This window comes from Oncorhynchus gorbuscha, linkage group LG02 (assembly GCF_021184085.1).
Source record: "Oncorhynchus gorbuscha isolate QuinsamMale2020 ecotype Even-year linkage group LG02, OgorEven_v1.0, whole genome shotgun sequence".
NCBI lineage: Eukaryota > Metazoa > Chordata > Actinopteri > Salmoniformes > Salmonidae > Oncorhynchus > Oncorhynchus gorbuscha.
In genome coordinates, this window is record NC_060174.1 from 60,807,106 (window position 1) to 60,831,870 (window position 24,765).

Genomic DNA, 24,765 nt, shown 5'->3' on the forward strand with positions numbered 1-24,765 from the left:
GTGCTTTTAAGTGAAAAATCTAAATATAACAATGCAAAATAATAGTTAAATAAAAATGACATTTAGGTTAAGCAAATAATTCATATATAGAGCCTTCAGAAACTATTCACACCCTTTGAATTTCCACATTTTGTTGTGTTACAGTCTACATTTAAATTGATTAGAAGTAGATTTTATGTCACTGGCCTACACACAATACCCAATCATGGCAAAGTAGAATTGTGTTTTTAGATATGTTTTTTTTTATTAATAAAAAACGAAAAGCTGAAATGTCTTAAGTCCATAAGTATTCATCCCCTTTTGTTATGGAAAGCCTACATACGTTCAGGAATGTGCTTAACAACAAGTTCCATTGACTCACTTTGTGTACAATAATAGGTTTTAACATTATTTTAGAATGACAACCCCATCTCTGTACCCCACACATACAATTATATGTAAGGTCCCTCAGTCAAGTAGTGAATTTCAAACACAGATTCAACCACAAAGACCAGGAAAGTTTTCCAATGCCTCGAAAATTGGTAGATGGGTAAACATTTATAAAGCAGACATTGAATATCCCTTCGAGCATGGTGAAGTTATTAATCACATTATGGATGTTGTATCAATACACCCAGTCACTACAAAAATACAGACGTCCTTCCTAAGTCAGTTGCCGGAGAGGAAGGAAACCGCTCAGGGATTTTACCATGAGGCCAATGGCGACTTTAAAACAGTTACAGAGTTTAATGGAGGCCGGGGGAGCAAACTGAGGCTGGATCAACAACATTGTAGTTTCTCCACGATACTAACTTAAATGAGAGTGAAATGAAGGAAGATTGTACAGAATAAAAATATTCTAAAACATTCTAACGGTTTGCAACAAGGCACTAAAGAAAATACATTTTGCAATAAATTCACTTTATGCCGTGAACTCATCAAAGTGTTATGTTTGGTGCAAATCTAATACAACACATTGCTGAGTACCACTCGTCATATTTTCAAGAATGGTGGTGGCTGCCTCATGTTATGGGTATGCTTGTCATCGGTAACGACTAGGGAGTTTTTAGAATATAAATAAACGGAATAGAGCTAAGCACAGGCCAAATCCTAGAGGAAAACCTGGTTCAGTCTGCTGCTTTCCAACAGACACTTGGAGACAAACTCACCCTTTACAAGGAAAATAACCTTAAACACATGGTCAAATATACACTGGAGTTGCTTACCAAGACGACATTGAATGTTTCTGAGTGGCCTAGTTTTGACTTATATCGGCTTCAAAATCTATTGTAAGACATAAAAATGGCTGTGATCAATGATCAAAAATCAACTTGACAGCGATGGAAGGAAAGAAAACACTTAAAAACGGTTCAAATATTGTATAATCCATATGTGGCAAAGCTCTTAGAGACTTACCCAGAAAGACTCACAGATGTAATCACTGCCAAAGGTGATTGATTCAGGGATGTGAATCCTTATGTAAATTAGACATTTCTGTATTTAATTTTCAATGCATTTGCAAAAATGTCTAAAAACACGTTTTCACGTTGTCTTCATGGGATATAGATGGGTGAGATTTTAAAAAATGTATTATTCCATTTTGAATTCAGGCTGTAACATAACAAAATGTGGAATAAGTAAAGGGGTATGAGTACTTTCTGAAGGCACTCAGTTATTGATTATTTATTTAACAGTGAACCCACTCTTCTAGAATATGTACTGCTTTTATATATATATATATATATATATATATAAACATTATGTAATCATTGAAACTGAATTAGCATAACATTGGATAGAGCATTTTCAACAATTAGCATACTTTTTGATTGTTTTTGTTTGTTTGTTATTATGGCTTGGCTAGACTTTATTCTCCTTATTCTCTGTAATATAATGTCTTACCTTGTGTTGCTGCTGTCACCACTTAGAACTATATATATAGTGAATAGAAACCATATATATATATATATATATATATATATATATATAAACATTATGTAATCATTGAAACTGAATTAGCATAACATTGGATTAACAGAGCATTTTCAACAATTAGCATACTTTTCTGATTGTTTTTGTTTGTTTGTTATTATGGCTTGGCTAGACTTTATTCTCCTTATTCTCTGTAATATAATGTCTTACCTTGTGTTGCTGCTGTCACCACCAGAACTATAATTATCATGGAATCCATTTATCTTTTGCCTGCATGAAATTAAGAGGAATGAAGTTAAGCATAAATCTCAGAGGAGCATTAGCTTCAAAAAGGTGTAAATGGACTTAAACGGATCAAAATATGATGATTCTATACAAATCAAGGTCAGGCTTGTAGACAGTTTGTCAGGGCGACAGACAGACTTTGTCAGTGAATAGCAAACCATAACTAGCCTACTCTGCTTGCTTGCAAACATTGTATTTTATTATTTTGTTAGGTATTTATAACATACTCCAGAAAAGGCTTGCTTGCAAACATTGTATTTTATTATTTTGTTAGGTATTTATAACATATTTTTCACGCCCTGGCCTTAGTTATCTTTCTTTTCTTTATTATTTTGGTTAGGTCAGGGTGTGACATGGGGGATTTATGTGTTTTGTCTGATCTAGGGTTTTTTGTATGTTTATGGGGTTTCCTTTCTAGGTAGTTTGTATGTTTATGCAAGTAGTTTGGGAACTATCTGTCAGACAGGACACAATGTGTGCTTTCTGATGGTGTCAAATCACCTCAATATTACTAAAGGTGTTCCACAGGGGTTGATTTTGGTACTTGTCCTTTTTACTGTTAATATAAATAAGATAACCTGCAACATTCATCTGTATGCAGATGACGATATTATGTACGCTAAATGCCCTTACTGCTGACCAGGCTATGTTGGAGCTGCAATCTAAATTTACTGCCTTGCAGGAAGCCATTGTTGATTTAAAATTGGTACTTAATGCGGAAAAAGTAAATGTATGTTGTTTTCTAATTCTAATAGAAATATTTTGGATGGTTATGCATTGAGCAGGTTGCATGAAATGCCAGGAAAACGGAGAGAATCCCGCCCACATCTGAAGGAACCTCCCGGGAGAGAATCTCATCCTTAACCACTGCGTGGAGTCCCTCAGAAAACGCCGGCGCCGGCTCGTTCCATAAATACCTCGGCTTTTGGATTGACAAAAATGTGAGGTTTAAAAAACATGCGGATAAACTAGTTAAGAAGCTGAGATTTAAAGTAGGCTTCTTTTATAGAAATAGATCATTCCTCTCCCTAAACAGTACAGTACAGTACAATATCTGTACCTGCTCTCTTGTAGTTTATTTTTTTGCTGTTTAATTGCATTAGCCCATTGATTTGTGAATTGTTTTGTTCTCAGGGCACCATTGAGAATGAGACCCTGGTCTCAATTGGGCTCCACTTAATAATTAAAAGTGAAATAAAATACACATATAAATTAGCTGCAATGGAATAGAGATACATTATTAGTTGCACAAACATTATTATCAATATCATTGTAGAGATCCAAACAATAGGTCCAAATGTTGGTATTGTTTGTGAAAATATATTTTTTATAGGCTATTCAGTACTGTATCCACATACCATGTTTACACTGAGTTAAGGTTGCCCATTCGTGTCCCAAGCTACAGCATTTCTGCCCCTCTCAAACAGGTCAACTTAATCTCTAGGCAAATGGTCCAATTTCGGCTGCCACACTTTAGTATAAATGTTTTAAATTCCCTTTTATCCTGGAGCTAAATCTTTCCATAGGCAAAACCTTAAAAATCTCCTGATACCACTGTATAATCCCAGATTCTTAACACATGATCATTGCATGGGTTGGTTTTATAATCCAAGTTAAATAACTGTTACTGTCTTTTCTTAGTAACGATTGGTTTCATTAGCCATGGTTAATACTGTGTGGGTCAGTTTCCTGGACAGAGAGGAAGCCTGGTCCACAGCATTATCAATAAAGAATGTCCATTGAAATAGCTTTTCAGTCCAGGACTAGTGTGTCCAGCATGCAATTTATAGTAGACCGCATCTTGTATTATCTTAGATTTACGCTAGACCTGTCTTTTTCCTCAAGTATCAACTTATATCGCCATATAACTCATTAGATAGAGAAAATGCATGCACGTATACTGACCAGTATCCCTCACCAAAGTCAAAATGGCCAAGAAGTCCTGGAGAAAGTGGGCAAAATGTATGGTGCTTTAGAAAATGGTTATGCTCCTTGAATAGCTGTTATCTCATCTTAGTCCTCTCTTCTACAGTGTGAAAACAATGTGAACAACGTGTGACGCCTGGCATCCGCTCAGATTGTGGCCAAAATAAGCTACCCGTACTTCTTAATGTTTTAAGGCCTAGTGGGCAGCTGAAACACTTTCTATGTATCGTTTCCACACAAAAAAGGGAACCTAAAAGTGAATATATACATTTAAACAGATCTTTCCATTTGTAAGGTGTCTCTTGAGGTTAGTTAGGCGTCATCATGTTTATTTTGTGTCAGGCAAAACACAAATGAAACAAAACTTTAATGAAACTAGTTTAATGCAAAGTAACAATAGCTCTTAATACAAGCCCATATCAACAAAAAGATTGGGATGCCACATATAGATGATTAGACAGACGTTGTGGATTGCAGGTGGCATATCATGCTTTGATTAATGTTGTGCTTTTTTGAAAAACACCATTAAATACCGTTAATACAATCTGGACTAGTTCTGTGTTAGATGTGCAGTGCTATACACAACAAGGACTCTGTAGTCACTAATATACAAATGTAACAAGATGTTCTACTTTAAGGCGCTTCGTAAAAAAAAAAGAAAAAAAAAACATGAATCTAACTCTCAATACAGGAAGGAAACCAGATTACTGTAGGCCTAAACATGAAAACCAAAGTGTAACTGGAGTGGTGGGTCTCATTTTCCATCTCTCAGAAGTGGTTTCATAGAACTGGCCCCGCTCAAAGCGTGGAGCAGTTTGAAAAGAAATGGCATCCATCTCACTCAATCACCTTAAAAAGGTCAACGTTTCAAAGAAAGGTTCAAGAAAGAAACATTATTCCACAGCAACAGGAATGTGTCTTGGGAATCAAATCAATTCCACCATTAAAATAATACTAATGATCGAAGGCCTATATATCACGTTACAAAACTCGGACCACTCAAAACACTGTAAAAGACGGGCAATGCCTTTGACATTATAATATCCTTTTATTTACAGCCCCACATTCACAAGATATAATATAACGATGGCAAATTACTACTTTGACCCTTTAGAAAATGTATTTGTCTAAACACACACACACGTCAACTTCGGTACGTTACAAACGTGCATGCCTCAAAAGAAAGTGTAACTTACCCAGAATATTTTTTAAAAAGCCGTGCTCTTATACAGTACCATAAAGTACCACAATGTGCTCCTGTCAACGGTGCGAGGAGCAGAACAACCGCAACATCAGAGCAACAGTCCGATTGAAGTTCTAATGCCGTATTAAAGTGGCAGTAGGCCTGGCCATTATCACAATAAGACTAAACTACTGTATAAAACAAGTATACATTCTGTAGAATCAGTTCTAGAAAAGACAGAGGATTTGGCAGTTGGGGTTCTTGGTGTTTCCTTCCCTATCAAATATTTTGAGGAAAACATTTGCCATATCCAGCGGATTTGTTCACAAATTGCTTAGCAGTACAAAGTGGGATATTCATCTATAGTGAACTGCCAATGGTATACAAATTTGGAGACAAAAAAAAGCTAAATCCCTTTCGGGCAGTTTTTCACAGCACAATCAAACATTCTGTGAGGAATTCATTGTTAGCATATAGGGAACCATATACTGTAGCTTATAGAGGTGATATAATTGTCTAATTTGTCCAGTATTTACATTCTTCTGACAGTAAAAAGATAAAAACACTGGTAAAATCTTAGAGTGCATCTGAAATGTCACTTTTAACACATTTTGAGGACTACAAGCCCAAGCAGAGAGAACCAACGCTCATTTTACACTTGCATGCAATATAATGTGATGCTAACACTGGAGAGGAAAGAAACAGAAGGAATGGAACACATCGATAAAACAAAGTCACTTAATTAAAATCATTGCCATTTTAAAATCCACAACAAATCTTAAATCAGAACACTCTATTCAGTTTTTTAAAGTTTTTTTTTAACAATCTGACTTATTGCAGAAAATCCTGGGGTAGTGTTAGTGGTCTTTTGCAAATTGCTTCTTACTTTAAACTGTAGTCGGCAGAATACTGTACTTTACAATATCTGTTGCAAGTAAGTTAAACTGCTCTAACAAGCAAGAGGGTTTGTATTGATAACTCTAATAGGTAGGGAAGATCTGTACACCCACAGTCCTCATTGGAAAAACCTAAAGAAGCGCTTTAATATTACTTTCACCTACAGTACCCTACCCATGTTAAATATAGCTGTTTCTGTAGATATAAAGATGTATTTGTGTATAGTATTGAAGCCCAGAAATGGCCGTTTGTTGCCCTAGTCATATAATCACATGAGGTGAGTGGCTATTCAGACCAGTGGTCCACCATTCAATCATTTAAACCTGTGAGGGGAAAGTACGCTTTCCTCTGTTACCATGATCATGGGGTGGTGGATTATCAACTGTGGAATACACCATAAGACCCATAATCAAAAGGAACATTTCACTGTCCGCGAATGCTTGCCCACTTCTCATAATCCAATCCATGTCAAATTAAACAAACATGTACAGTAGATATTTTGGTTCAGTGACACATGGTACGTCGTCAATGTTTCTATCATAGCCTGCAAGTCCGGGTTCAGAGGATGGCGTGGCGGTGTGTAACGAACGGTATGGTGTAAGTGCAACTGCATTGAAAAGGCCAAGTCACGTGTAAAAAAAAAGATCTAGCCGGCGATTACGGCAAGTGCTTTAGAGATTCAACCCCACTCATACATCCATTTGTACTAATTGTGCCTCTGCCAATGAAACATGACAAGAAAAGAAAAAACAAAGTCAGAGCAGAGACCAAATGACAAGCGCCGAGATGGTCCTGAAACGCACAGCATATATACATACATGAGAGCCTGACACGGTGTGACATTTATGCGATTGGCTTGTGACAGACAGCGTTGAGAGGAGTAATCTGATTTCAAGTAAAGAGATGAGATGCAGCGGGCTCGTGTTTCCTCAGGCCGGTCGGTGGGCATCCCTCTGTGTCCCCATGCAGCCAGCTGGTCACCCACCTGTGTCACTCAGAGAGATGTCTCACTCAAACCCTCCCGCCTCTGGAGCTCAGCTGGGCACAGGGGAGGAGACAGAGAAACGGAAAGGTTAACTTTACCTCGTTCAAAAACAAATAGGAGGGAATTAAAAGAGACGAAAAAGAAACACTGAAAACATAATGCAGTAGTCTGTGCCTGTCCAGCTAATGCATCTCTGGCTTTGAGTAATAATAGACCTGCATGCAATTGCAACAACTCCCACCAGATGGCAGGCCCTGATCTGAGATCTGTCTCCAGTATAGATAGTAGAAGAGCGGTGAGGAGACTCACCAGACTGACTTACTTGGTGATGGCGGAGGGTGATCCAGAGCGGTGGAAGTGGACTATCTGCCACTTGCCGTCGCGGCGGTGCCAGATGCGTGTCTCCTCTGACTGGGCGGTGCGGGGCATGCCGTTGGTGTCGATGTATTGGGTGATGCGGATGTAGGCGATGCAGGCTGCTTCCTCCCCGATCAAATGGATGTGGGGGTTCAGGATGGTGGTGTGGACAGGCTTACTGTTCTTAGACCACACTGGGGTGAGGAGTAGCAAACAAATAAGACAATAGTCAGTCATTCTACAGGAATTTTCACAGTGGTTTATGACTAGGTTTGCCATATTCTCTCACTGATGATGTCACTTTCCCCTTATCAATGCTTTATGTAGTTAATATTTGAGTGGGTTCATTAATGTTATCATATCAGCATGTCTCTCTCAGCCTGCCACACTCTCATTATGTTTCTCTCCTTTCTCTCCATTTCTCTCTTCCTCTTTCTCGCTCTGCCATTTTCCCAAATAGCCCAATCAAAGCCCATTAGAGCTGTTTCCACTGCCTGGGAGAACAGTGGCTGATATGAGAGGATTAGAGCAGAGCAGGGTTGGTCCATTACTCACCACAAATGAGAAATCAGTGAGCAAATGAGCCAGAAGCGTGCTGTCTGCAGCCACGGCTGGACACAGCCACTGCATCAGCTAATGAGCGCGATATTCACTTACAGAAACTGGCCCCAAGCTTCGGTTCTCAAAAAGCTTCTGTCCTCCACAACTTCCTGTAATTGTCGCCTTGGTAGTTTACTCCTGCATTGTTTTTATAAAAAATATATTTCTTGGTCCTGCTTTAAATTACGTGCCGCTTATAGAGTCTTCATAAACACTACATCAACGTGTCAGAGATCACACGTTTATGTCATGCTCTATAAAGGGTTTATTAAATGTGGCATAACTGTGTGACATGACCACCAATGTCAAATGTGACATAAACCTGTGTTTTATAAAGGGGGGGGGGGCATAAGCACTGCTTAATAAAGTCTTTATAAATCATATTAAATAGGCTTCAAAGTGTCATGCATCTAGGACCGTCCATACGTAAAAATGTATGCATGCATGACTGTAAGTCGCTTTGGATAAAAGCATCTGGTAAGTTGTATATATTATATTGTATTATTCTTAAATATTTCTAGGATGGCCCAACCTCTTTCCCTCTTTAGTGCATAGCTAGTATTGGACATGACCTCAACTTTCCCCCAAAATGCAGTGCTGCATGATGATACACGCTCTAAAGTGCAGTCATGCACAGCAACAAAAAAAACATTGGTAGGAAATCTATTTGTATTTCAAAAATAATAATTCCATTTTTTTACACAAATTTCATTTTCTCTGTTTTGTAATTTGCAAATAAATCCATTTAAAATCCTGCAATGTGATTTTCTAGATTTTTTTTCTAATTTTGTCTGTCATAGTTGAAGTGTATCTTTGATGAAAATTACAGGCCTCTCATCTTTTTAAGTGGGAGAACTTGCACAATTGGTGGCTGACTAAATACTTTTTTGCCCCACTGTATCTGGAGAGACCTGAAAATAGCTGTGCAGCGACGCTCCCCATCCAACCTGATTGACCTGATACAACCTGATAAGGGTGTTGTGTGCAGATTGATAAAATATATATATAATTGAAAACATTTTAGAATAAAAAGTCAAGGGCTCTGAATACTATCCGAATATGTTTGCATCCGAATACTGTATATGTTTACATTACTTATTTTATTGGTTTCCCACCGTTTTAGAAGTCAGAAGACATTCCTAGGATGATGTCAACATCCCCAGTCGATTAAACCTGTATTTGCCTCTATCTACTGGTCAGCTGCATCATTACATCCATTTATATTACTTCACTGCAATGTTATGTCATAGGAGGGGGGGTCCTTAGAAAAACATGAATCCAGCTGGACTGCATCAGGGCACAGACATGGCAAAGCAATAGCGGAATTTGTCTCAAGCAGGCGGATCTAAATACAAAAACTTTCATAGTTCTCCGATAAAGAATGCGACCTACACCCTTCCTTAAACCTAAAATAAGTAAATAAGTCATTTTGTGGGGGAAGTCAAACATTTGTTTTTTTATGTCGGAGGCAGACACATTGCATATGCTCACAATGACAAAAATTGGGGCCCTTTAGTCCTTCTCCCCTTGTCTGTTTAATGTGGATTAGAGACGTTCACAAATTTAACAGATTTTCACTATCACAAATGTCAGCTTTATTAGCTCAACGTAATTTAAAGCAGGACCTCTTTGGGTGATAGCTATTCAAGTTTTGTCACATATACCTCCGCTCCCCCTCTCTGGCGCTCAATGTCTCCGGTCTACTAACCACCGATCCTGGCAACCCATTATTACGCACACCTGTGCCTCATCATTAGGCACACCTGGACTTCATCACTTTCCTGATTACTCACCCTTTATCTATCCCTCCATTGTTATCACCCTTCAGGCAGTATTGTTTCTGTGTTCATATGCCACTCTTATTTGTCTATCCACTCTGGTCGTTCTTATTAAACTCACCAACTGCACCTGCTTCCCGACTCCCTGCGTCTTCGTTACAAGTGGAATACAGAAATCAAGTTTTTTTTATCAACAATTTTGAATTGGTTTGGATATTTGACTACTTCTCCAATCAACTAGCTACCAGCCTAGATCTTCCTATATCATCTCATTGCCCGTAGCCAAAGACCGTTTTTCATGTTTGCAGTTTTCTGTACATTGCTTCGGGATGGTTGCTTCAACTGCTGGATGGAGTATTTTTTTCAAACAGAGGACTTTTAGTTGCTTTTTTGCTGCTTTGATGTGCTTCTCACCTGTGGTAACCATGGAAACTAAAGATGCAACTAGACACCGGTACACACGGGATAGCCTGCTTCGTCTAAGACATCCACCAGGGCTGGATTGTCACGCCCTGATCTGTTTCACCCGTTGTTGTGATTTTCTCCACCTCCTCCAGGTGTCGCTTGTTTTCCCCAGTGTATTTATCCCTGTGTTTCCTGTCTAACTGTGCCGGTTTGTATGGTATGTTTTCAAGTCAACCAGCGTGTTTTCTCGTGCTCCTGTTTTCTATTCTCTTTTTCTAGTCTTCCTGGTTTTGACCCTTGCCTGTTTTTTCTGGATTCCCTACCCGCCTGCCTGACCCTTCTGCCTACCCTGACATCGAGCCTGTCTGCCACTCTGTACCTCTTGGACTCAGAATTTGGTTATGACCTTTTGCCTGTCCAAGACCATTCTCTTGCCTACTCCCTTTGGAGTATAAATAAACTACAATGACTCAAACCATCTGCCTCCTGTGTCTGCATCTGGGTCTGCCTTGTGCCCTTACTGTATATAGAAGGGATGATGGATATAGTCAAGCCACACCCGCAAGCCCATGTTTGGATAGGAAAGCCCAGGAAGTGAGAGAGAATAGGGAGAGTTAGGCAGAGGCTAAGGAGACTGGCGGCGACTAACGCCGGAAGGTGCCAGGCGGAGGTGGTGGTCGCTCCACCATCCGAGGCAGAGGCCCAACGCTGGGTGAAGATGGACTGTGTTGAACCCGTTGTGGGAGAGTGGACAAAGGACCAATCAATTGAGAACTCAACCAAGTGCCCCAAACGGATCTTCCTGAGGTGGACTCATTCAAGCCCCTCGCCTCCAGAGGCATTGTCTATATCTTAATGTACGTAGTCTACTGCCAAAAATACACAAGATTCTGGATTGGATAACATCCCAGCTAGATTCTTGAGTGATGCTGCTGATCACATTGGACCTTATGTAACCCTCAGAATCAAGAGGTGAAACATGCAAGAGTTGTTCCTTTAAACCAGAAAGGAAGCAAAGTTGAGCAAGGGTACTACAGACCAGTGTCAATCTTGAGTGTGTTGTCAAAGTTTTTTTTTCACTCCATGAACAGATCCTAAAGTACATTATAATGAACATTCACTCCAGTTATATATTCTCCCGGCACGTGTTTACTACACTTGACAGGTTTTATCAAGCAATAAATTGACAAGGGCAACTTCTGTGGTATGGACATGCTTGGCCTCCTTATTATGGGTGAAGCCACACCTAACTGATAGGGTCCAAAGTGTGGATGTGGGCAGGACATTGTCTGATGCTAAGGAGATAAATGGTTCCCTGGGGGACACCACAGTTTTGGGGCCATTGCTTTTTGTTGTTGTTGCTCTTCCTAAATGACAGACTCCGCCTGTTCATGCCCTCTGTTCCTGTACGTGGATGAATCTGCCCTCTTGGTTTCACATAAGAATAAGTAGACCGTTGAAAAGACCCTAAGCAGCGAACTGACTAAAGTCAGTAAGTGGTTATCCGGCAACAAACTGTCTCTGTGTCACGCCTTGGTCATTGTATTTTGTGTTTTTGTTATATGTTTGGGTAGGCCAGGGTGTGACATGGGTTTATATGTTGTTTTTCGTATTGGGGTTTGTAGTATTTGGGATCGCGGCTAATTAGGGGTGTTGTATAGGCTTGGCTGCCTGAGGCGATTCTCAATTGGAGTCAGGTGCTTATCGTTGTCTCTGATTGGGAACCGTATTTAGGTAGCCTGAATTTCGCTTTGTAATTCGTGGGTGTTTGTTCCTGTCTCTGTGTTGTAGTCACCAGATAGGCTGTAATTAGTTTCACGTTCCGTTTTGTTGTTTTTGTATTTCAGTTATTTCATGTACCGCTATTCTGTTCATTAAAGTCATGAGTAACCTGTACGCTGCATTTCGGTCCGACTTTCTTCATTCAACAGACGAACGCCGTTACACTCTGCATTTAGACAGAATGTATCCTGTTTGTTTCCCGAACACAACGTGAGAAAATCCTCCTCCATCTTCTCTGTCAAGTGTAATGGTGTAGCGGTGAAGGGAGAAAAAAAATATGCTCTGTTACATACTTGGTGTGTGAACTGGACCCAACACATGACAGCTGAACTCATGGCTCTGAAGGTCATTGGGAAGGTTCACTCCATGACAATGTTCCTGGCAAGGGTAGCCAAGTTCCTGGATACAGAGTCTATGAGGACCCTGGCAACATCTCTGATACATTGCCACTATGACGATGCTTGTATCTCATGATTCAGTGGCGTAACAAAACTTCAAACGTCCGAAAACAAAAACAGTTGATTTGGTGGTGCAGATTAAACTGTTGATGTTTTAAAAAAAAGTTATAAATGATCTTGCCTCCCCCCAGTTACCTGTCTGGTTATATTCATTTCATTAGAGACTCTCATAGCCATCACACCAGAGCCAGTTGGCAATATCAGACCGCTGCTGCGCTATAGAAGCATGGCTGGAAAAAAGCTATTTCCATTACACTGGTGCAGAGGAATGGAATGGTGTACCAAACCATATAAAATACATCCCTACACTAGGGAATTTAAAAATAAACCATAAGAAATGGTTTATGGGCACAGGCTTAGAGAAAGTATCATTGTTTTAATGAATGTTACCTGGTAATCAATTAGATTTTATTTTCAAGGTTTCCTCCTTATTGATGAGATGTATTTGAGATGTGCTTTGTTTTCATGTTATAATCTTGTGTATATTTTGTTTTCGTGTATTTTCATTAATCATTTTGTGGTTCTATTGTGTTTATAATAAAACATCTTAACCACATCTAATGAAATATATATTACATTGTGTCACTTATTATGGATACTGTTAGCTAGAGCTTATTGGCACAAAGGGACTATTAAAGCGCATTCCAAAGATATATTATACTAACGTGTCACTTTCTCCCTCACTGGGACATTAAATGGATTGTTACTGCTGTATAGCAAGAGGTTTATAGTCATCCTGTGTACAGCCCTGGGATTTGATTACATATCCTCTGAAATTCAACACAGTTTTCCTATAGCATGAACCTGTCTGTGTGTGATGTAAAACGTATATTTATCATTTCAAAAGACATATAGTAGGAGTGAAGGGAGCAGCTCACAGTTCTCAAAGTAAAAGCGGTGGAAGTCCAGGCCCTCCACCAGGTTACCCAGAGCCTCTGGCTCAAACGCTGTCACGCTGGGGTCACACATCTTCCTACGAGAGAGAGAGAGAGAGAGAGAGAGAGAGAGAGAGAGAGAGAGAGAGAGAGAGAGAGAGAGAGAGAGAGAGAGAGAGAGAGAGAGAGAGAGAGAGAGAGAGAGAGAGAGAGAGAGAGAGAGAGAGAGAGAGAGAGAGAAGGATACAGAGTCAGGGATAGGGACAGTAAGACAACTGGAGAGAAATAGAGCCAAGGTTATCTTCTGTTCTGCTCTTTGAAGTGCTTCAGTGAAGCGGTGAGACTGACCCTCCAGTCAGAGCTGCTTTTGCAGTATTTGGGGCATGTGACTCACTCGACACAGTGTTTTCCGTGTCCATGGCAGATCGCTGCATGGCTGTAAAAGAATTGAGCATGCAGGCAGAAGATTCTTTCCAGGCCTTGGTAATTGGCAGACAGCGCTACCATGACTGTGAACCTCTAACAACCACCTCTAAAAAAAATCCCCTCCTGGCCTGGATGTGAATTTTATACACTTGGTTTTGAACAGGTGCTCCGATGACCCCCTGGCCGCAAGTTGTGACAGACATGCGAGGGACAGACTGGGGGGTTGCTACTCTCCTCAGAATGCCAACTTTGGAGAAAAACCTGCTGCTATAGAAATCTATATCTGGCACTGTGCAGTGGGCTGGGGGAGAGTCACACTACTCAAGCACTTCAAGATGGGATATTGAATTGATCACTTTTACCGTTTACACAGTTCAAGAGCTGCATATAATGAAATAAAACGTTATTCATACGGTTTGCATAGAATATATTACCATGCAGCATACGTGCAACATTCTGGAGCAAGTTATTGACTTGCACAAGCTATTCTTGACTAAGGGATCAGCTTGTTAAGCCTTCAAATGGCCTCGATTGGTCAGGCAGACATTTTTCTCCCCTCCTTTATCAGAGGAATTTAGTTCCAGACACATGCACTGAGACTGATGTTCTCTCTAAATCAGGAAGGACATAGACCTAAGGAGTTCCCCCCTCACAACCACCTTAATGTCATCTTGGATTAACGTCTAAAGCCAAACCCGGAGTTATCAATTGCACTGTCACAATTGAGCTCATCAGATTCTATCAGTGGAATTGCATTGAAACAGATGTCACTAACATTTGTTTCTATTCCATCTATGTTACTTAAATGCAGTCTTAGAGGGGGGGGGGGGGGGGGGGGTTATCTATAACCTAAAGGGTTTCTTCGACTGTCCCCATAGGAGAAACCTTTTTTTTTGGTTCCAGGTAGAACTCTTTCCACAGAAGGTTCTACATGGAACCCAAAATGGTTCTATCTGGATCCAAAAAGGGCTATTCTGTGGGAATTGCCGAAGAACCCTTTTGGAACAATTTTTTATCTGAGAGTGTACAGCAGTACAGTGGGTGAACAGCAATGGGAAGGTACAGCACACGATTTGTTTACTTACGTATAGCTCTCGAAGTCTCCATTGCTGATGGCTTCTATAAGTTGCTCTGTCACCTTAATGATCTCCTGTTTCCTCACTGTGAAACACAGACACACAGCTCAGACACACAGCTCAGACACACAGCACAAACACACAGCACAAACGTACAGCACAAACGTACAGCACAAACGTACAGCCCTGCACTGAAACTACTTGACAACAACCACCATGATGAATGGGACTGCAGTAAAATTCATTATTTTCCAATATGCCTGGCACTGGAAGAAATAAATGAGATCCCTCCTTCGTAAAGCCCTGGGATTTGATTATATATCCTCTAAAATTCAACACAGTTTTCCTGTAGCATGAGACTGTGAGGTACCATTTCAAAGATACATTATATAGTAGGAGTAATGTGTGTGTGTGTGTGTGTGTGTGTGTGTGTGTGTGTGTGTGTGTGTGTGTGTGTGTGTGTGTGTGTGTGTGTGTGTGTGTGTGTGTGTGTGTGTGTGTGTGTGTGTGTGTGTGTGTGTGTGTGTGTGTGTGTGTGTGTGTGTGTGTGTGCATGCGTTTGTGTGTGCATGCGTGTGTACATGCATGTGTGTGTCCACGTGTGTGACCGCGTGTGTGTGCGTGCTTTGTACATGCATGTCTGTGGACTTGTGTCTGTGTGTGTGTCCGCGTGTGTGTCCGTGTGTGCTGCCTACTGCCTCCCAGTGCTTTACTGCGTGTGGAGGGGATGTTCTCTGCCCACACGGAGAGCTGCTTGTGCCGAGAGAGCTTTTACTCCCACCAGCTCTGGGTCGCAGCTCAGAGTTGGGAAAGCAAGGTCGCGCCTTGCATATGGTAAAGAGGGGTCGCTCACAGGGGTGACATCCTCGCAGATTGATCTCCTAACTCACTTTTCCTCTACTGTAAATACAGAACTGATAGAAAATTATAATTCTCTCGAGCACAGAGATTAAAATGGTATTATTCAAGACAATACATATTTCATAACGCCTTCTTTTGAGTGCCTAGTTATACCCTAATACAGTGGCCTGCAACTCATAGTTTACAAGCCACATCAGGCCTGCAAGTCACATTATGCTGGCCAGAGTGGGGATATCCAACATTTAAATTTTTTACTACACCACAACCTGAATTCAGAATGACTGCCAGGGTTTGGTAGAATAATGTGTGAGACAACCTTAAACATCTAAAGTGGAACAATCACATCAGCAACGGGTGCGATAAATCCAAGTAACAGATTGGAATATTTTTTAAATATGTATGTTATTTATATTTGAGTAGCCTAAGATGAATGAATCAATCAATGTGCATGCAAAAACACTAAAACAACAAACAATTACAAAGAAATCTACCAGCAATAGAGCATGCTGGGAAATATGATGATAACATGGTTTTGGTTCAACTCTGGTCATAGAGAGCAATGGCATCTTTTTGTAGGCATTGACTCATTCATGGCTTGTTGAACAAAGGCTATGGTAAAGTTAATTAAGTTTAAGGGTTTTGGATAAATACTCAGCAACCTGGATGCAGTTTATCACAGTGCCATCCGTTTTGTCACTAAAGCACCTTATACCACCCACCACTGCGACCTGTATGCTCTAGTCGGCTGGCCCTCGCTACATATTCGTCGCCAGACCCACTGGCTCCAGGTCATCTACAAGTCCATGCTAGGTAAAGCTCCGCCTTATCTCAGTTCACTGGTCACGATGGCAACACCCACCCGTAACACGCGCTCCAGCAGGTGTATCTCACTGATCATCCCTAAAGCCAACACCTCATTTGGCTGCCTTTCGTTCCAGTTCTCTGCTGCCTGTGACTGGAACGAATTGCAAAAATCGCTGAAGTTGGAGACTTTTATCTCCCTCACCAAACATCTGCTATCTGAGCAGCTAACCGATCGCTGCCGCTGTTCATAGTCTATCGGTAAATAGCCCACCCATTTTTACCTACCTCATCCCCATACTGTTTTTATTTATTTTATTTTATGCTCTTTTGCACACCAATATACTTAAAAATCATACAATGTCATTTTCTGGATTTTTGTTTTAGATTCCGTCTCTCACAGTTGAAGTGTATCTATGATAAAAATTACAGACCTCTACATGCTTTGTATGTAGGAAAACCTGCAAAATCGGCAGTGTATCAAATACTTGTTCTCCCCATTGTATTTAAAATAGTATTTTTTAAAACTTATTCTGAAGAACCGAAGATGCCATGTCAGGAACCCCACAATTAACTCAAAGGTTCTTTATCAGGCAAGAGTTCTCCAGGGAACCTTAAGAGCTTAGAAAGAACCACTGAATAACTTGTATTCATTGTTCAGTGTAGTTGGTAAGAGATTGAGGTCTTTTTTATTTTTTAATCAGTCTTTTTATCTATTTATTCCCATTCCCTAGAACATGGAGGCTCAAACTCAAGGAGCCCTTAATGACATAAGCAATAGCTATGCAACTCCCCCACCAACCGTTATGTAACTGACATACTCATATTCATTCATAAGGATATTGCCACTGTCAATGTATCAAATGGAAGTCAATACAGTAGCTATTTGTATTGCTTTATAAACTGAAATGTTTTCACAGTAGTCAATTGTCATAGTAGACCTGCCTCAAAAAACATACAGTAGAGATTTTAGAATCTGCTCTCCCCCTCTGTTAGGTTGTCAGTCTGTAGCCTTGTACAGTGCATTCCAGATGAATTCAGAACCCTTCCCTTTTTTCCACATTTTGTCACGTTAGAGCCTTATTCTAAAATGGATTTAAAAAATGCTTCAAATCTACACACCATACCCCTTAATGACAAAGTGTCACACCCTGATCTGTTTCACCTGTCTTTGTGCTCGTCTCCACCCCCCTCCAGATGTCGCCCATCTTCCCCCGTGTATTTATACCCGTGTTCTCTGTTTGTCTGTTGCCAGTTCATTTTGTTCTTGAAACCTGCTATCGTTTGTTCCCCTGCTGCTGTCTATTACTTGCTCCTGTGGCCGAGTCCTTCCCGGTTTTGACCCTTCTGCCTTCCCTGACCCTGAGCCTGCCTGCCGTTCTATACCTTGCCCCATCTCACTGGATTATCGACCCCTGCCTGCCCTGACCCTGACACTGCGACACTGTCTGCATCTCGGTCATACCTGAAACGTGATAGAAAAAAGCGAGAACAGGGTTTAGAAATCTTTGTAAATGTATTCAAAAGCAAAAACAGAAACACCTTAAGTATTCAGATTCTTTGCTATGAGACTCAAAATTGAGCTCAGGTGCATCCTGTTTTCATTGATCATCCTTGTACATATGTGGTCAATTCAATTGATTGGACATTATTTGGATAGGCACACATCTGTCTGTATAAGGTCCCACATTTGACAGTGCATGTCAGAGCAAAAATCAAGCCATGAGGTCGAAGGAATTGTCCGTAGAGCTCTGAGACATGATTGCATTGAGGCACATATCTGGGGAAGGGCACATGACAGCTCTCTTGGAGTTTGCCAAAAGGCACCTAAAGAAACAAGATTCTCTGGTCTGATGAAACCAAAATTGAACTCTTTGGACTGAATGCCAAGTGTCATGCCAGGAGGAAACCTGGCACCATCTCCACGGCATTGTGGTGGCAGTATTATGCTGTGGGGATGTTTTTCAGGAGCAGGAACTGGGACACTAGTCAGTATCGAGGGAAAGATGAATGGAGCGAAGTACAGAGAGATCCTTGATGAAAACCTGCTCCAGAGCACTTAGACTGGGGTGAAGGTTCACCTTCCAACAGGACAACAACCCTAAGCACACAGCCAAGACAAAGGAGGAGTGGCTTTGAGACAAGTCTCTGAGTAGCCCAGCCAGAGCCCAGACTTGAACCCGGTCGAGCATCACGTGAGATCTGAAAATAGCTGTGCAGCAACCAATCTGACAGAGCCTGAGAGGATCTGCAGAGAAGAATGGGGGAAACTCCCCAAACACAGGTGTGCCAAGCTTGTAGCGTCAAACCCAAGGAGACTCGAGGCTGTAATCGCTGCCAAAGGTGCTTCAACAAAGTACTGAGCAAAGGGTCTGAATAGTTGTATACATGTGAAAATCTAAAAACATTATGGTATATTGTGTGTAGATTGATAAGGGGGGGAAACTATTTAATCAATTCTGGAATAAAGGCTGTATTGTAACAAAATGTGGAAAAAGTCAAGGGGTTTGAATTCTTTCCGAATGCACTGTAAGTGGACTGTAACTGTAGTAAGAGTGAACCTATTCATAGCCGTGTTGTGCGGGTTATTTATAGCATTATTGAATGTCACTTTCTGAGCAGAGAAAGCCATATCTCAACAGCTGTGTGTGTGTGTGTGTGTGTGTGTGTGTGTGTGTGTGTGTGTGTGTGTGTGTGTGTGTGTGTGTGTGTGTGTGTGTGTGTGTGTGTGTGTGTGTGTGTGTGTGTGTGTGTGTGTGTGTGTGTGTGTGTGTGTGTGTGTGTGTGTGTGTGTGTGTGTAACATACAGTACATGATGCGCATAGGGTATCTGTTAGGTTTAGCGGAGATACTGTATATTCCTCCTGAAAGCTGTCACCCTGTCCTATTAACACGTATAGACTGCGGTTGGTGAGACTGTGAGAGGGGAGAGGAAAGGGATAGCCTTACCTCTGGTGTCTTCATCCTCAATAGTGGTGTTGGTGCTTTCTGAGGATTCCTAGAAACAACACACAGACAGGTTCAGAGATTCACACTCAATTACAGCAGGTGTTATTCTCTCCACACGAGGGTGAGTGGAAGATCCGAGTCAAGACACACACACACCACACACCTCGGACAGACAGCCGGCCTCCTGCCTGTCTGCACCTTTCAGAGAGAGAGAGAGAACAGGCTATTTGGTTAATCAGAGGTCTGGGTGGTAAGAGGAGTAGGGTGGGATATGGGAGGGAGGTAAAAACCTAGAGAAGGAGAGATAGGTTACCCCACGATGACCCCCCCCACACACACAAGAGCATATAAAAAAGCAGCGGGATTAGGCAACGTTAGAGATGGGATGTTCACACACACACACACACACAAAAAAAAAAGAAAGTCCAGCTCCATTTTGAATGACAGCTTTATTTGCTTGTTCTTTGGTTCGTTTGGATTTATTTGAACGCTATTATCACTTTCCCTGTTAGGCGGAAAGCCGAGCGCGGCAGAGACGCGCTGTCAAGAGGATGGGGGGGGGGGGGGTGGAGGGGGGGATCACACTCACCATCAGCTGGACGCTGGAACTGGACTTCCTTTTCTGGAAGAGAAACGAGAAGAGGTTAGACAGGAACACGCAGGATGAGATGGAGACGGAAGCCAGGGAGCAACAGAGGGAGGAGAGGGAGACCTCCATGCTGCAGAGGGAGGACGTGTGTGTGTGTGTGTGTGTGTGTGTGTGTGTGTGTGTGTGTGTGTGTGTGTGTGTGTGTGTGTGTGTGTGTGTGTGTGTGTGTGTGTGTGTGTGTGTGTGTGTGTGTGTGTGTGTGTGTAAGGCTGAAGGTGTTGGTGCGTGTTTGGGGTTCGTATTGCCACGGTGCCCTTGTCGTCTCCCCGCGGACACCTCTCGGAGCCGTCTGGTTGGCAGGCCGTGCGGTGGCGTGTCATTTAGGAAACCTCCGGGCCAGGCAGGGCTGTGGTCAGGGAGGAATGCCTTTGATAAGGCAGAGGTGGCAGGGCTGAGTGGCCAGCAGCATGCCTCACTTATCCCAGTATCAGACACCCTGGACTGGACTGGCTGGGGATTACCACAGGTGGAGCATATCCCCTGATACATGTATATAGTATCTCACACACACTAACTCACAAAACAGACTCATAATACTGGAACAGACGAACGACATCAATAAACAGACAGACTTCTCTCTCCTTTTGGCTCTCAAACGGAAAAGATGTCCAAGCGCTAATCTCATTAGCTACCTATCTAACTGACAATGTGCTGAACATTGGATGGTGTTGCAGCAAAGCATGTTGTCGAACAGAGTTGATATGAATCCTCTGTTCTCCTGTGTGCTACTGCATATGTTGGTAGGGGAATTTGTCCAAACGTTATAGGGAAAAAAAACAGGAAAGGTGTGTGTTTAAAACTTTGGACTTATGTCAAGGAAGATGACTGAACTTGGACTGCTTCTCCGCCAGCTGTCTCTGTGCATCTGAACAGTGTGACATGAGGGCAAAACGAAATATAACACCTCTCCACTCGACCGCCCAGTCTCACACCAAGGCATGGGGCCGAGACAATAGACTGTGTACGGGGGCAAACAAACAGGGAAGCGGGGGCTATTAGCAGCTCCAGTTCTGCACACTGGAGGAGATCAGGGCTTTGGGTGGGGCCAGCATGTTCAGAGAGAAATGGAGCAAACAGTCAAACTCCCATAATCCCATATTGTACTTAGATCTGTGTTCAGACGTTTTCAAAGAGCATGTCGGATTATTCCATTTCGCAAGTGAAGCTTTTGACGTGAAAGCACCTTTCACCTTTCACAACACGTTGAATAACGGCCAGATTTTGAAATGATAATGGTCTATCGACAGTGCGTGTTATATACACTAAACGGCTAGCCTCCAAAAGCCCTCCTCCAGGTCAGGTTTATTCCACGGTGAGAAAAGAGATCCCTGTGGAGCTGGAGCCCTACCTTCACACCATCCGTCTTCTTGTTGGCCTTGTTACCTCCTGCACGGGACACAAAGAGAAACAGGGACAGGGCGATCAAAAAGGGCACGAAAGCCCAGAAGAGGAGGGCGAAGGGCATGGCCAACACTCAGTCGAACGCAAAAAAAAAAAAGAGTTTGAAGAAAATGGAGTAAATCAGATCCAGGTGTCTCTGGGAAATCAAATGTGATATTTTCTTCAGATCCAAGCCCTCTTCCTGCTCTCCACTGATCATAAACTCGGGTGAGACAGTGATATTGCCGAAAGAGTTGTTGCCGAAAGGGTTGTTGAAGGGTTGTTGAAGGGTTGTTGAAGATTCTCTCAGGTCATTCAACTGGTCAAATAAGAGTTTTTAGGGAAATAAAGCACAGTCAAAACAAAAATAGAAAAACACAAATTTCAAATGGTTTACTCTGTAGGGTAACACCAGAGGTTCTGGTGAACCAGACTGGGCTCTGCTACAGAGGCTGGCTGGGTGGGTGAGAGGGATCCGTGATATAGGAGCACTTGAGATAGGGAGATACCATGGGCACATTCCAGCCCCACTCCCTCACTCTCTAGAGTTTGGCTATGATCCATACAGTACATCACGTCCTGTTATTCCTAGTGCTCTGGTCCAGTTTGTTGCCCGCTCCCTCCACCTATCCTCTTCCCTTCCTCTCCTCCTCGTCTCTGAGCTGGAATCATTTATTTGATGTCCTCTCTATGAGAGCTGAGCCAGGGTGTTTCCCCCACTTTATTTTCATCAACATGGCTACTAATTTTAGCCCTGGAGTGGGCCAGGGCTGTGTGGAGCATGGCCTCTCGTCAGCTGGGGCGTAGCCTGATCCCCGCCTCGCAGCCCCCTAGCTCCCTGGCACTGTGACCCCAAATCTCTCCTGCTACTGGGGGCTGTGAGGGGTTGTGGCTGTACGCAGATGGGATTTCCCCCTGGTCTGCTCCCCGTCTGCAGTGGAATGGCTCTGGTAACCCCATGCACTGACCTGAGGTCCGCTTTCTCTACCCTAATCCAAATCGCACTATTTACCGTCTTAAAAGCAAATCTGGCCTTGGACCAGCGTTTACACAGCACTTCTGACCCACCCCAAGCATAATAGGAGAAGTTAATAGGCTAGGAAAAAAGGCTATTAAAAGCTTAAAGGGGAGATTTGGCTACAGCGACATTATCATTATTGTAAATAGGCATGAAGTGGTAATCTTGCCTTATACAGTATCTGTGGACTGTAGTTCTCAACGGCTATCTGGAGGGTAAAGATAGACCGGGGAAAAAAGGAAAGATGAATGGTAGTGGTTAGAGGTGCTGAGATGGTTTTAAATCCACAAGGCCTCTAGGGTCAACGCTGTGGGGGCTTGGCTTTCAGACAGAATTCCCTGGCAGGTGGGAGATATAGGGTGGGGGTCTATTCCTGACTGGTATGAGAATGCGTGCCCATTTAAAGATGTCCCCTCACTGCTATTAATTTCCCCTGCTGTCCCCTTCAGGTCCACTTATTTAATATACGAATGGTTATATGGAGCTATGAGGGGAGATACACTCTGCTGGATGGAGATTGGTAGAGATGTGTAAACTGTGAGATTGGAAGGGGATCCCTCCATCTCTGCTTTGATTTATTTTCTCCAAAACAATGTTCAACTGTGACTCGTTCATCAAGCCGTCCCTTCCTTGTAACCAAGAGGAGTATAATAAATGAGAGGATTTTGACAGAACATTGCAGATTACGGCAACATAGGGATGATAAATAGCCACATTATGTTCCACTAGTTCAGCGGTGGATTCTATGGCACAGAACCAACTGAGTGAAGTCATGGAGGGACTGAGGATCCAATAGCAGATGGCTCAGCCACAGTAAGTGGGCTGGGATGACAACAACACATGCACCTTTGTCAATCAACAATCTACATTGTGATAACAACTAGCCTTTTAGTTAACAGATGGCCAGCCTCTTTCAGCCTCCCTACTATCACTAAAGCTATTGCTTGACGGATTAAAACACAAAATGTCCTTGAAAGATTTTAGTCTCTGGAGAAAATAATATGTCCTACAATGTGTCCGTTTTGAACAGAAATCACAGACGTCGTTCCAATGAATGGGACAGTGAATGTGTTGGTATATCCGGACCAAAGTGTCTGACAGGGGAGTGTCAACTGGAATGGGGAAGTATCCTGATGCATGACCAGTGAGTTCCACAGGCTGTCATCATCTCCTCCCTGTTCCATGGGCTTGGAGCCCCCCCCCCAGTCTAGGAGCAGCCATCTGAGACCATGTCACTCCTCTAGGATAGTGACCTCCCTAGGGACACCGTTAAGCTGTCCTCTAGTCTGTAGCTCCGTTGGTAGAGCATGGCGCTTGCAATGCCAGGGCAGTGGGTTTGATTCCCGGGACCACCCGTACGTTAAAAAAAAAAAAAATTAAAAAGGAAGCATGCATGTGTCGCTTTTGGACAAAAGTGTCAGCTTAATGGCCGATTATTAAGCCCACTCATGAATGGAGAGGAGGACCGTTCGACAGGGCACCTCTAGATGACTTACCGGAGAAGTTTCGGGTCGCCAACATGGTGGTGAGAATGGCACCCTTTGAACAAAGAGAGATGGATCGTTACATAAGATGAAAGAACAAAGGGATTCGTGAAAAACGAGAGTTTATACTCTACCGTGTTCTTGGCTAGAATATAGCATTAACAGCTTGAGTAGGATGCTCACATGTATTATCAACAGCTTGGATTGCTGCTTACTGTCAATGTGATGACCGAGAGTACTTCGACATTTCCTGTCTTAACAGCGCCAAATGAAATGTGCATGGGCAATCTCTATTCAAAAAACAGTTGGTGTCACTGCATGAATATCACAATTCGTTAGTTTTAAGGTGTAGGTCGTTCCGATTCCTTAAGTGGAAGCTGAATGCATTACAATTCAATGGATCTGCCTGAAAGGGGTTGTGTAAGAGGGCAAACACAAAAGCCGTATGTACAAAACCAAATGCATTAGATAGCTTCCACGTGAGACAAATCAAACAAAGAGACGTCCTCACATCTTGAACCATGGACTCGTCTAATGAAAGACATTTTGCCTCAATAGATCGCGCCATGAAGGCCGTTTTGCCTTGATCACATTTCCATCCTCATTCAAACCGCCCTATTGGGTTCAAACCCCCTCACGGATATTTCTGGGCAATACAGAGATGACCATGTTGTGTTCC

General features: G+C 42.2%; 1 protein-coding gene across 2 annotated transcripts in view; it reads right to left on the minus strand.

Moving 5' to 3' along the window:
- Nucleotides 1–5,150: 5,150 nt before the first annotated feature.
- LOC124005769 (calcium/calmodulin-dependent protein kinase type II subunit alpha) overlaps nt 5,151–24,765 on the minus strand; it is a 77,378-nt gene continuing 57,763 nt past the window's right edge. The window contains exons 12-19 of one of the 2 annotated variants that reach the window (XM_046315295.1): nt 24,099–24,141; nt 21,553–21,590; nt 20,145–20,177; nt 19,556–19,604; nt 14,954–15,029; nt 13,446–13,540; nt 7,510–7,738; nt 5,151–7,240 (exon numbers count right to left, since the gene is read on the minus strand). In XM_046315295.1, coding sequence (XP_046171251.1) covers nt 7,237–7,240; nt 7,510–7,738; nt 13,446–13,540; nt 14,954–15,029; nt 19,556–19,604; nt 20,145–20,177; nt 21,553–21,590; nt 24,099–24,141 — 567 coding nt within the window. In that variant the 3' untranslated portion in view covers nt 5,151–7,236. The remainder of the gene's footprint in view (nt 7,241–7,509; nt 7,739–13,445; nt 13,541–14,953; nt 15,030–19,555; nt 19,605–20,144; nt 20,178–21,552; nt 21,591–24,098; nt 24,142–24,765) is intronic. The other variant, XM_046315304.1, reaches the window with a different exon arrangement.